General features: G+C 43.7%; 1 protein-coding gene across 2 annotated transcripts in view; it reads right to left on the reverse strand.

Moving 5' to 3' along the window:
• Positions 1 to 14,158, reverse strand: part of LOC141127143 (cilia- and flagella-associated protein 337-like) — a 238,643-nt gene that overhangs the window by 120,552 nt on the left and 103,933 nt on the right. For both annotated transcript variants that reach the window (XM_073613357.1, XM_073613358.1), the window contains exons 14-15: positions 5,319 to 5,424; positions 676 to 827 (exon numbers count right to left, since the gene is read on the reverse strand). In XM_073613357.1, the coding sequence (XP_073469458.1) occupies positions 676 to 827; positions 5,319 to 5,424 (258 nt within the window). The remainder of the gene's footprint in view (positions 1 to 675; positions 828 to 5,318; positions 5,425 to 14,158) is intronic.

Genomic DNA, 14,158 nt, shown 5'->3' on the forward strand with positions numbered 1-14,158 from the left:
AAGGGACACCCCCCCTCCACATAGGCAGAGGAACAAAGGAACATGCAGAGCTGTATTCTGAATAGACAAGCTCTCTGCTAATCTCCCTCTAAGCTCCCTCCCCCACACAAATTATGCGCTCATGTTAGCTCATGTGTCGGAAACGACACTTAGAGCTTTGGAGAGAGATAAGTAAACACTACAGATATATGTGCTTAGCTCAAATTTCATAAATGGGGTTTAAAAAACTTTAAGGCACAGCACAGCATACTTACCTATTGTAGCATACTATCCTCACATAGTGCCCTATTCCAATGATGACAGGTCCAGGCACCAGCAACCTCTACTTCCCCTACCATCTCCTCCACCTCTAACTCAAAGCTTATGTTTGTCCACTGGACGGGCACTGATGATGTAACTCCTGCACATAAGCACAGGCGCTACATGATCCCCAAGACCTGGCTCCATTCTCAAACTCTTACAGATGCCAGGAATGAAAGAGGACAGTTTGCTGCATTACCAGGTACATGATGGAAAATACAGCAGGAAAACTGAGATTCTCTGGTGAGCTGGGGCAGAATCTACAACTTTAACAAAAGTGCTATGGTCACCTAGTGTTCACTCTTAACATACTGTACATCTTACATTATAGTGGAATTTGGCTTTTTAGTTCAGCATTTTTAGATATTTCCTTACTTTAGCTTGACCTGCAGAAGGGCGATGGAGTCAGTGGTAACACAAAGTGCTTTAATATCTGGGATATAAAGGCCAGCAGTAAGTTCCCCTCTGATTCCAGTTGATTTTGAGCAGGCAGTAAACAAACAGGTCTGGCTTTGCATGTCCCATATCTGAAACAAAGGGGCTGTTATTAAATACAGTACAGTAAATGACTGCTCACAGGCAAGTATTATGTGAGGTTCTTATAAATTAACAAAAGACCCTTTTGCCTGATAGTATAACAAACTGTATATGAAATACTGAAAAATACACATGTGCCAATCTAAATAAAAGTCTGTGTGGGCAAAGTCTAATGCCCTGTACACACGATAGGATTTTCCGACAACAAATGTTGGATGTGAGCTTGTTGGCGGAAAGGCCGACCATGTGTATGCTCCATTGAACATTTGTTGGTGGACTTTCCGCCAACAAATGTTGGCTAGCAGGTTCTCAAATTTACTGCCAACAAATGTTTGATGTCGGACTTTCCGATCGTTTGTACAAAAGTCCGTCGGACAAAAGTCCATGCATGCTCGGAATCAAGTACGAGTCGGAATCGCTCGGTCTTGTTCATAATGGAGACATCACGTACGCCTTGTACGTCGGTACGTTCGTAACTGTTGGCCAACATTTGTGTGACCGTGTGTATGCAAGACAAGTTGGAGCCAACATCCTTCTGTGAAGATATGAAATATATGAACCATATCTTTCTATGTATCCAGAGTTCCTCTTCAACATGAATTTGTATTTCTGATATTTCTTATTATTCTTGTTTTTCTCTAAGATGTTTCTGAATTCTTTTGGTATTGCAGCACGAGTAGCTGACCAGCTGACAATTAAATGTTCTGCCAAATGACCTGACACAATTCTCGGAAAGGATGTGATATGGGAAGATGTTGACATAGAAAGTCCCTGTGTAAAAGTCAAATTAACCTTTCCCAAATAATTATTCTTCCTTTTCTGTCAAAATAATTCTTAATTAGAAATAGTCAGGTCAAGATGAACCAGAAAACTGGCCAAAAGCTGTGTTGACATACTTGTTGAAATGCGTACTTGTGACGTGTAACTTTGGGCTTTTGCCCGCCATAGAATGTAACGCTAGGAGTTTCTATAAGAGTCTGAACCACTGTGTAATCTGTATCACGATCGATTTAGATGTGATCCGTTGTATGTACAGTGCATATTCTGAAGTAAACATACATGAGACGAATTCAGCTCTATTGGCATTGATGTCCTTTATTTCAAGGTTCAACTTAACACTTCGAACAAAAATCCACGGTTTTGTTGTCGGAAAGTCTGATCGTGTGTACAGGCATAAGAATCATATCCAACACAACTATCCAATGCCTTCACATTTTCCAATGTTATGTCTCTGAAAATACTGCAAGTACTGGAAATATCTAATTATCCTGTCAGGAATGCATTCAGCTTCTAATTTCCTGTAGTGAGCTGTCAGCACTGGCTCTAAGACAACAAACCCTAAGACAGTGTTGTTATCCCTACCTTAGTACCTGCTGTACCATGTACTTGTATGAGAAAGTCTTCTGTTCTCTTTGTATTGGCTCCTTTGTGTGAAATCCCAGGTGTTCCTGCCAGTCCCTCTGCTTTCCTATTAAAAACTGACCACACTAAGCAAGAGAACACACTGTGGTCAGTTCTCTAGCTATGCAGGGAACTCCATATGCTCTCCTCCAATGATCAGACCTGTCCTGATACGCCACCACTGCACAGCCATTCACTGGCAATTCACTTATAATAAAGGAAAAAAGGTATTTATACAGTTTTTTTTTCTATACACAAATGATTTGCTTTTCATTTCTATTTTGACTAAATAGGTTGTTTTACAAGGGTATCCTTTACAATCACTTTATTTATCCCTCAATGAGTTTTGTTGGAAACAGCACTGTTAAAAACAGCCACTAGAGGGAACATGAAACATTTCTACGCTGAACTTTTTTTTTTTTTTTGCTTAACTTTCCTAATTTATAAACAGATTATTATGCTTATTCATTTTCTCACAAAATAAAATAGAACATTAGGTGACATTTTAACTAGTAACAATCAAGCACAAGAACATTATAAGCTCTATGCAGAGACTAGCTGAGCAAAAGGTATTCTTTGAATGACAGTTGCTAATAAACGTTTCCCTGCAATTCTCATTACACTGCAATTTGCATTGCGGTAGGGATCATTTATTGTTTCCGGATGGGAAAGTTATCACTGGAACAAAAAACTAAGCTACTGCAGAGCTATGCTTAAAGTAGAACTATAGGCAACATTTTTCATTTTTTCATTTTGGATAGCACAAGGGAGGGCCACCAGGTCACGGGTCACCAGGACTACTGTCCTCATTGGAAGGTTTATGTTTGCCTTCTTTGTCCATTTGGGGAGATTTATATTCACTTCCTGTTCCATACAAAACAGGAGGTGAGAGGAAAAATGAGAGAAATCTCTTGGGGCCCCCCGGGTCACCAGGACTACTGTCCTCATTGGAAGATTTCCCCTCTATTATATTTCTAGGGACAACCCAAAACTAGGAATTTTCTTTTACTTTCACTTTCAATAATAATGGTAAACAGGACAAAAAAAAGAGGGTGAATCTCCCTAGCAGGGACATGGTCAGCATTAAAAACTGATAGGTATTCTAATCCACCTTCCCTCTAACCAAAACTCAAAAAAAGTTTTGCCTTTAATTATACTTTAAGTGTGTCAGATTTTGCCCACATACACTTTTACTGTATCTTTTCTACCAATTTCCGCTTTAACCCACAGTGTCCTTTTTATAACAAAACAAACTATATCCATCAAATAATAAGTGAGATTGTGTTCATAAAAATCAACTATTATAAAAAAAAACTAAATGATATATATGATCAACTTGTGTCCATATACATCAGTCATAAAGGTAATAAAGCCCAACGTGATCAAACGTCTCTATTTCAAACCACGACCTTATTGCTCGTCCACCTACACCCATGTGTCCGATTTGGATTCTTACCCTCATGAATGTATCTTTTAAATTACAGAAGGTCAGAGTTACACAGCCTATTGAGGATGAGCATAGGGGCCATGGGTGACGTCATCACGTAAGTGTACGGAGCTATTCCAGAAGCCATCAAGAGGATGGGAATGTTGTAAGTTGGATAGAATGCAGCTGACCATTATGTTGATGTGCTTGTCTTTTTACTTGCCTAATGTAAGTGCAATTCTGAGTGGCCTAATAACTGCTCCTTTAAATGGAGGGCACTAGATGTCCCTATTTGTTTTACTAATTAGGATTGTGAAGTGAAGGTAGTGCTGTCAGAGGAAAGAGGTGTGGAACATCCTCCATTATATTGGTTCACAAGCTGGGAATTGATGCAATCCTCAATATGCTTTGTCTGATGTATCTGCTGATCATGTCAGAAATGCATTGTCCTTCTCATTCCTGTGATGTGATGTGATTGGTAGATGCCTACCAATCTTTAGGATTACTGGAGTTAGTGGGAACCATGCTGTGTCTTTATTTGCCTCTATCATTACCAGCTATGATATGCTGTGGAGAACTGCAATTCACTAGTTTAAATTTTTTCACATGTATTAAAACAATACAACATGCAGAGCCCATAAACATAAAGTGTTTATCATTGAAATGGTCTTATTTCTTGAATTTTAAGAAGGAATGCATATCATTGATATCTATTTATGTGTTACTGCTTGGTACACATCATTATTGCACTTTGCATTGCTTTAATGAGTAAATCTGACCGCACATGTGTAGATTTCTCTCATTCAACCCTCGTAGCTGAACGAGAGAAAATTGCTTGATTTCTCCATCCACACCAAAAAGAATTATAAGAAGAATCCCCACTGCCAGCTATTGTATTCAGTGGCCGCTGCTCCAGTGGCTGCTGAGTGCCTCTCAAGGCCCCCCTTAAAATGGAAGTAAAACGTCCTATCCTTTTCAGCCAAGGAAGCTGCCATCTTGGCCTCTTTTTAATTTTCAACTGCTATGATGCTGCATGTGTAATCGGTTATGACACCAGCCATTGGATGGTTTGACAGTTTGATTGAGAGCACAACCAATGTGACAATTACATTCCCGGCACTGTTTTTTGAATCTGTTAAATTGATGGGTCACTTTAAGCCTTCACTCTCACTGAACACAGCTTTAAAATCGTTTTTAAAGCCTCATTTCAGTCCGACTTCAGGGAGCAACTTGAAAGACATCTGTGCGGGTTCATGCAAAGATGTCTATTGAAATCTCCCCCAAAGTCGCCTACAAAAGTAGTGCAGGAACTACTTTTGGAAATTGGTGAAGCGCCCTAGTCGATGTCGCACCGATTGGGACGCTCCTATTGCCGGTAATAGGCTCCGATTTGACATGCAATTTGACCTGTCAAATCGCGCCAATGTGAACAGGGCTAAGTGTATTCTTGCACCTGGCTATTCTACTGAGTAAAGTGCAAACCATCTCAGCAGGAATGTGTGCTATTGAAATTCTTGCAATAAAGTCATGTTCAGGTGTTCACTCTGAGATTAATTTTATATTAAAAGCATTGAATGGATGGCCTGAATTAATGCAGGAAGAGCTCCAGCTATAGAACGTCAGTGTATGCCAAAGCAAAGTGAGATCATCTTACCTTTATTGTACAATCTGTGGCAATAGAGAATATCTTGTTATCTTCTGAAGAGACCTCCACAAAGAATATGGGTGCTGTATGACCTCGAAGCATACCCGTAGCTCGCCTGGATTTAAAGAAATGAGTAATGGATTCATTAAAAATTTGAAACTCATCAGCAAATATAACTATATACATGAGTAAGAAAACATAGCCGAAACATACAAAATTAATATTCAAATGTACCAATGTAAAAAAAATCAAAAGGGGTTAAAATATCAAAAAAACTTTTTAAAGTTTAAAGCCTTTAAGGTTTATTGTAGCCCATGAATAAAATGATAATATATTGCAGCACTATGGTTCCTTCCACAGGCCCCTATATCAATGCATTGATAGAAGGGCCAGCAGAAGAAACCAGAGCGTCTGTGGGGATCAGGAATCCATAACACCCAGAAGTCTGCCCAATGAAAAGTTATACTGGGCACCGCAGTGCTTGAAAAAAGGTGAAGCTTGATGGTGCAATGGCAGGACAAGTAATTATAAGATCTCCTTTTTACAGAGGAACCTTCTTTTCTAGTTTTAATTTTGTGTCAGGGTCATTTTATCACTGTAGGCCAGGCAGCAAAACATTCACTCTGTATGCACATTGTAAACTACAACGCAAACTTTAGCTTTGAAATTTAGCATACAGTTTATTCTACAATATGGGATATGATAATAAACCATGTTACACAACTTATTTGAGGGCTTAATGGTTTTTGTATGTTAGGACTCAAAAAATGAGTCAATTTACCAAGCTTTTCTACATGTTATGTGTGTTATTTAGTGGTATTTGTACTCTTTATTGTAGAACTAATGCACTGGCTAGTTCACAAAAGATGCAGTAATTTTAAGGTGATGTACGGGCTGTAGAGACAAATCCTTGCAGTGGGGCTCCCTCTGCACCACAAGGGTTACATGCTAATTTTGTCTATGTCATAACTAAATAGGGTGAATTACTTACCTTATCCCTTGTTATCCTGACAGTCAGCACACTCTGACGCCCTTGGGATATCGGCATAGGTGTGTGCACAGGTTGTGCCAGGTGTCCTGGGCACACCCTAATCACCCTGTGGGGCGCAGATTCCCCGTTTCAACCCCTGTTTTTTCACCAAAGCCCTCTAACGGGGCTCCTAACAAAAATTGTAAAAACGAATACAAAAAATAGAATTGTAAAAAATAAAAAAATAAAAACTACTGACGCCATCCATCCACTGCCCTACAGACACCAATTCCTGCCCTACTGACACGTCCATTGCTCTACAGACACAATCAGTATAAATACACAAGCACACACACACATGTATTTGAGCTTTGAGGTGCACACCCTAATGCAGTAGGCTGTGCACACCTATGTATATCAGCAAGCCCTGGATGTCCTCACATTCAATGAAAGACTGCAGATCTTACATTGTATTTAATGACATCAAAGAGCTGTGACTTATTGGGCAGTGAACATGAGTGGATTTAGAAGACTGGGCTTATGAAGAGGAGGAAGCCTGTGGGAGAAAGGAATAAGGCAAGGATGTCACCCTATCCCTGTCCCCATAGACAAAACAAGTGTTTATTTCTTGCAGTGCAGAGGTGGCCCCACAGCAAGGGTTACTTTTTCGCCAGCTTTGAAACAGGTCATACAATTGTATATAAAATCAATTTCACAAACTACACACCCGCAAAAGCCTCCAATGCCTTATTGTTATAGCCAAATGCCAGCCTGTTGTGGAGAATCTCCAGCACTTCCAAGTAGTATAGAGCGTGCCTCTACTTCTAGCCCCCCCAACTTTATTATGATGGGTTGTCTCACTGGCCAATAGAAATGTGTAGAAGGCAGAAAGGAGCAGGCAGCATTTGGCACTATCCGGAAGTACTGGAGCTTTGTCTGTCAGATTGACCCAAAATTTGGTTGCAACAGGAAGGTTTTGGATGGTGCTGCAGGTGTCTGCACTTAATACCTACAACACTTTTTTTTACCAAAGAGCAATGCAAAATATAGATTTAGAAATTAAATATTATGATAGTGTCACGTTCAGGGGTCAGGCTCAGAGACCAGTAGCTACAGCAGTAGAGAGGCTCCCACCAACCAGCTGGATAAGTGCGGCAACAGGTCACCCTAGTGGAAGACACGGGCTCACCCTAAGTACGGGGTCTAAGCACTAACCGATGTGCACCAGAGCTCCTGATGGTGGAGATGGGTTTTGCTACATGTTAGTACCAGGTCACGGTCCTTAGGATTGCCCTACCAGGAGATGAGCAAGCCGGAGCCCAGTAGCAGATATAGCAGGTAGGTATCAAGCAGAAGAGTAGTCTGTAAACAATTGGAGAAAAAGAAGGTGTGCCAAAAACTAAGTGCAGCAGAAGTTGCAACGAATGGTATATTTAATTAGATATACCATTTGTTGCATCTTCTGCTGCACTTAGTTTTTGGCACACCTTCTTTTTCTCCCATTGTTTTTCCAAAGACTGCTTTGCTCTCAAGGGAACTGCCACTAATGCTGCATATGTATACTTCATGGACTTTATAGATTTTTAGTTGTGTTATCAGTGTGTTTCGGTACACTCTCGTGCGCCATTCTGTTTTTGTCTTGTAGTCAGTAAACAAGCCAAAGTTTGATAACAAGAGATAGCAGGTTGGGATCAAGCTCAAACATAGTCAAGGAACAAGCCAAATTGGCAAAGAGGGATAGTAGTGATAAGGACACCTGCAGGTAACCAAAGGTGCAAGAGATCGGCTGGAGAGAGAGCAAAATAATCAAATTAAAAGGCATGGCTTAAATTGGAAGTTCATGGGAGGAGCAATGAGTTCAAGGTTCAGCAAAAACAAAGCACAAGGCAGGATTGTCTAATGGATCAGACAGAGTGCTATCCAGCATCTCAGATGACTCAGCAAGAAGAGACATTGCCAGACTCACCAGGTTCAAACTTGGGTCCTGACAGATAGTCATATTATCCTAAATAATATGTTACCTAAACATTTTATCTTCCTGATATGTGTTTGTTGTGCCATATACATGTGTTAAAAAGTATCCCCTTCTCTTTGTATTGCTTCCTTTGTGTAAAATACTTGGTGTTCCTACCAGTCCTCCTAATCTTCTGTTTCAAACTGATCATGCTAGGCATGAGAGCGTATCTATTCCAGCGTGATCAGTTTTGTAGCTATGCTGGGAGCACAGCCTATGCTTCCCCTATGAACAGAACCGTGCTGACATACCTCCCTGCACAGCCATATATATATATATATATATATATATATATATATATATATATATATATATATATATATATATACACTGTTGATAATGTGTGTTTATGTTTGGAGATATATAGTTCTGATACATAGTTGTGATAATCTGCAATATGGTTATAGTGGAGTGGTTATACATGTTTGTTCCAAAATGTTTGTTTCAAAATGTTAGCCTATATGTGTATTAGTAAACACAGCTAAATAAAAAACAGGGACACCTTATGGTTATACCCTGTGTGGGTATTTAGCTAAACGTTTGGCATCAGACAGATACTGGCAGCTTGAGAAAGAGCAGGGGTGCTTGAAACCGTACAGTCGCTTTTTACATTGTCTGTTACCTTGTGATGACGTTATTCTGAAGTAAAGGAAATTGCATACTGGAGATTGTATCCTATTTTTCTTGATATATACAGTATCTCACAAAAGTGAGTACACCCCTCACATTTTTGTATATATTTTATTATATCTTTTCATGTGATGTTCAAGTCGAACGTAAGTTCAACTCGAACATTGGGTGTTCACTCATTTGCCGAACAGCGAACATTATGCGGTGTTCGCGGCAAATTCGAAAGCCGCAGAACACCGTTAAAGTCTATGGGACAGTAACATGAAAAACCAAAAGTGCTCATTTTAAAGGCTTATATGCAATTTATTGCCATAAAAGGGTTTGGGGACCTGGGTCCTGCCCCAGGGGACATGTATCAATGCAAAAAAGGTTTTAAAAAAACTGATGTTTTTTCAAGAGCAGTGATTTTAATAATGCTTAAATAGGGATGAGCTTCGTGTTCGAGTCGAACCCATGTTCGACTCGAACATCGGCTGTTCGCCCGTTCGCCGAATTGCGAACGATATGGGCCGTTCGCGCTAAATTCGTGTGGCGCGTCACGGCCCATAATTCACTGCGGCATCGCAGTGCATTGCTGGCTGATGATTGGCCAAGCATGCACTATGACCCGCATGCTTGGCCAATCACAGCGCCGTCAGTAGAGAGAGCTGTAATTGGCCAAAGCCAGGGTGGCTTTGGCCAATTATGGCTCAGGGGATTTAGTACACACCCCACACTATATAAGGCCGCCTGCACGGCGGCCCTGTGTAGTGTGTGTTCCGGTGTGCTGAGAGATAGAGAGAGAGAGAGACAGTGTCATTTGATTTGAGTTAGATAGATTAGGCAGAACAGTCAGTCAGTTAGCTGCACTTACAGTGTATTGTGTATATATATGCATCCCAGGTGTTGCATATATATATATACACTGTATTCAGTTTAGCTAGATCCGTTCCTGTTATCTTCTATCTAGACTATTTACATTTAATGCAGTGCGTCCTGCTCACAGTGTTCAGCTAGATCCGTTCCTGCTATTTACATTTAGTGCAGTGCGTCCTGCTCACAGTGTTCAGCTAGATCCGTTCCTGTTATCTTCTAGACTATTTACATTTAGTGCAGTGCGTCCTGCTCACAGTGTTCAGCTAGATCCGTTCCTGCAATTTACATTTAGTGCAGTGCGTCCTGCTCACAGTGTTCAGCTAGATCCGTTCCTGCTATTTACATTTAGTGCAGTGCGTCCTGCTCACAGTGTTCAGCTAGATCCGTTCCTGCTATTTACATTTAGTGCAGTGCGTCCTGCTCACAGTGTTCAGCTAGATCCGTTCCTGTTATTTACATTTAGCGCAGTGCGTCCTGCTCACAGTGTTCAGCTAGATCCGTTCCTGCTATTTACATTTAGTGCAGTGCGTCCTGCTCACAGTGTTCAGCTAGATACGTTCCTGCTATTTACATTTAGTGCAGTGCGTCCTGCTCACAGTGTTCAGCTAGATCCGTTCCTGCTCTTTACATTTAGTGCAGTGCGTCCTGCTCACAGTGTTCAGCTAGATCCGTTCCTGCTATTTACATTTAGTGCAGTGCGTCCTGCTCACAGTGTTCAGCTAGATCCGTTCCTGTTATCTTCTAGACTATTTACATTTAGTGCAGTGCGTCCTGCTCACAGTGTTCAGCTAGATCCGTTCCTGTTATTTACATTTAGTGCAGTGCGTCCTGCTCACAGTGTTCAGCTAGATCCGTTCCTGCTATTTACATTTAGTGCAGTGCGTCCTGCTCACAGTGTTCAGCTAGAGCCGTTCCTGCTATTTACATTTAGTGCAGTGCGTCCTGCTCACAGTGTTCAGCTAGATCCATTCCTGTTATCTTCTAGACTATTTACATTTAGTGCAGTGCGTCCTGCTCACAGTGTTCAGCTAGATCCGTTCCTGCTATTTACATTTAGTGCAGTGCGTCCTGCTCACAGTGTTCAGCTAGATCCGTTCCTGTTATCTTCTAGACTATTTACATTTAGTGCAGTGCGTCCTGCTCACAGTGTTCAGCTAGATCCGTTCCTGTTATCTTCTAGACTATTTACATTTAGTGCAGTGCGTCCTGCTCACAGTGTTCAGCTAGATCCGTTCCTGTTATCTTCTAGACTATTTACATTTAGTGCAGTGCGTCCTGCTCACAGTGTTCAGCTAGATCCGTTCCTGTTATCTTCTAGACTATTTACATTTAGTGCAGTGCGTCCTGCTCACAGTGTTCAGCTAGATCCGTTCCTGTTATCTTCCTACTGACAGGCAGGCTTGTCTGGTTACAGTATATAAAGCTACCTGAAGAAAATTACAGGTGTTCTATTTGATCCTATTAGTACCACGGTCAGGCAGCTAGACTATTTACATTTAGTACAGTGCGTCCTGCTCACAGTGTACAGCTAGATCCGTTCCTGTTATCTTCCTACTGACAGGCAGGCTTGTCTGGTTACAGTATATAAAGCTACCTGAAGAAAATTACAGGTGTTCTATTTGATCCTATTAGTACCACGGTCAGGCAGCTAGACTATTTACATTTAGTACAGTGCGTCCTGCTCACAGTGTTCAGCTAGATCCGTTCCTGTTATCTTCCTACTGACAGGCAGGCTTGTCTGGTTACAGTATATAAAGCTACCTGAAGAAAATTACAGGTGTTCTATCCCAGCTTAGTGCAGCTACAGGCCATTAGTATGTCTGGAAGGCCAAGAAGGAGAGGCAGACAGTCACAAGCCAATAAGAGAGGGCAAGCAGGCTCTGTGTCTAGTGCTGGTCGTGGGGACGGTGCATCCTCATCAGCACGTGGCCATGGGACACGCTTGGCCTTTTTTTGGGCAGCTGGCCGTGTTGAGCCGCAACATGCGGAAGACTTGGTCGAGTGGATGACCAAGCCGTCCTCATCCTCCTCATCCTCTCTCACCCATGCCCAGGGTGCTTTGTCTGGCAAAGCAGCGGCCTCTTCCCTCAGCTCAATGTCATCAGTGACTCCTTCCCTAGCTCCACCATGTCCTCATGAGGATTCCCTCGAACTGTTTGACCACAGTGTTGGGTACATGCTCCAGGAGGATGCCCAGCGTTTGGAAGGCTCTGATGACGATACTGAGCTCGATGAAGGCAGTAACATGAGCACGGACAGAGGGGGTGCCCAAGAAGGACAGCAAACTGGCAGTCATGCTCCCCCTGCTGCAGCATACTGCCAGGTTTGCTCCAGTGATGAGGAGGGAGGGGATGATGAGGTCACTGACTCAACGTGGGTGCCTGATAGGAGAGAGGAGGAGGAGGAGGAGGAGGAGGAGGAGGAGGCGGCGGCACATCACCAACGAGGCAGGATGCCCTCCAGGGGCCAGCCTAAGGGCAGCACATTGACTGCATCACACCCCAAAGCTCCACATGTGCAGGGCGCTGCAGTCTCTGCGCGTTATTCAAAAAGTTCTTTGGTGTGGGCCTTTTTTGAGACGAGTGCATCAGATCGCACCGCTGCTATTTGCAACATATGTCTCAAGCGTATCTCGCGTGGCCAAAACATCTCCCGCTTGGGTACCACATGCTTGACCAGACATATGTTGACCTGCCATGCAGTTCGTTGGCAAGCGTATCTAAAAGACCCACACCAAAGAACAAAGAGGATCTCTCCTTGCTCCTCATCAGCTGAGATTTCCAACCCCACTAGACCTTCAGTCCTCTCTGAGACCTGCAGTGAGAGGAATGAAGGTGTAGAATTAGGTGTGTCACAGCCAAGTACTTGTGGGCAATCTGCTTTTGGTACACCGACGTCAGATTGTACCAGGCAAATTTCCCTGCCCCAGCTGCTGCACCGCCGAAAGAAGTTTGCTCCCAGCCATCCACATGCCCAGCGGTTGAATGCTAGCTTGAAAAATTGCTAGCACTTCAACTGCTGCCTTTTCAGTTGGTAGACTCTGCCCCCTTCCGTGAGTTTGTGGAATGTGCGGTTCCTCAGTGGCAGGTACCCAAACGCCACTTTTTCTCACGGAAGGCGATTCCGGCTCTCTACCGGCATGTGGAAGGCAATGTCCATGCCTCGCTGGACAGGGCGGTCAGCGGTAAGGTGCATATTACCGCTGACTCATGGTCCAGCAGGCATGGACAGGGACGTTACCTAAGTTTCACGGCGCATTGGGTGACTCTGCTGGCAGCTGGGAAGGATGCAGGACAAGGTGCAGTAGTGTTGGAGGTTGTTCCGCCACCACGCCTCCAAAATGCTGATTGTGACACACCTCTCTCCTCCACCCCCTCCTCTTCTTCTTCCTCCATGGCCTCTTCCTCGGAACCAGCGGTGCTCCGTAGGCGTTCAAGGGGCTACGCAAGTACGCAGGCCAAAAGATGCCATGCGGTGCTTGAGCTGGTGTGCTTGGGGGACAGGAGCCACACTGGGGCAGAGGTTCTGTCAGCTCTGCAGGGGCAGGTTCAGAGGTGGTTGACGCCACGCCAACTTAAGGCAGGAATGGTGGTTTGCGACAATGGCACCAACCTCCTCTCTGCCCTCCGACAGGGACAAATGACCCATGTGCCCTGTTTGGCTCACGTCCTTAACTTGGTGGTGCAGCGGTTCTTGGGCAGGTACCCGGGCTTACAGGATGTCCTGAGGCAGGCCAGGAAAGTCTGTGTGCATTTCCGCCGGTCATATAATGCCAGTGCTCGGCTGACGGACCTCCAAAAGGAGTTTAACCTGCCCAAGAACCGCCTAATCTGTGACATGCCCACCAGGTGGAACTCAACGTTGGCCATGCTGCAGCGGCTGCACACGCAGCAGAGGGCCATCAATGAGTACCTGTGCGACTATGGCACCAGGACAGGGTCAGGGGAGCTTGGTTTTCTTTCCCCACGCCAGTGGGCCATGATCAGGGATGCATGCACTGTCCTGTCACCATTCGAGGAGGCCACGAGGATGGTGAGCACTGACAGTGCATGCATCAGTGACACTGTCCCCCTTGTCCACCTGTTGGAGCACACGCTGCGTGGAATAATGGACAGGGCACTTGAGGCAGAACAGAGGCAGGAAGAGGAGGACTTCCTTAGCTCTCAAGGCCCCCTTTATCCAGACAGTGTTCCTGCGTGCCCGCCGATCACACAGGAAGAGGACGAGGAGGAGGAGGAGGAGGAGGAAGATTGTGTCAGTATGGAGGTGGAGCCTGGCACTCAGCATCAGCAGCAGTCTTTAAGGGATCAGTCCCAAGGAACACATGGACTTGTACGTGGCTGGGAGGAGGTGGCTGTGGACGTTGTTGTCCTTAGTGAC

Source organism: Aquarana catesbeiana, linkage group LG02, assembly GCF_042186555.1.
Source record: "Aquarana catesbeiana isolate 2022-GZ linkage group LG02, ASM4218655v1, whole genome shotgun sequence".
NCBI lineage: Eukaryota > Metazoa > Chordata > Amphibia > Anura > Ranidae > Aquarana > Aquarana catesbeiana.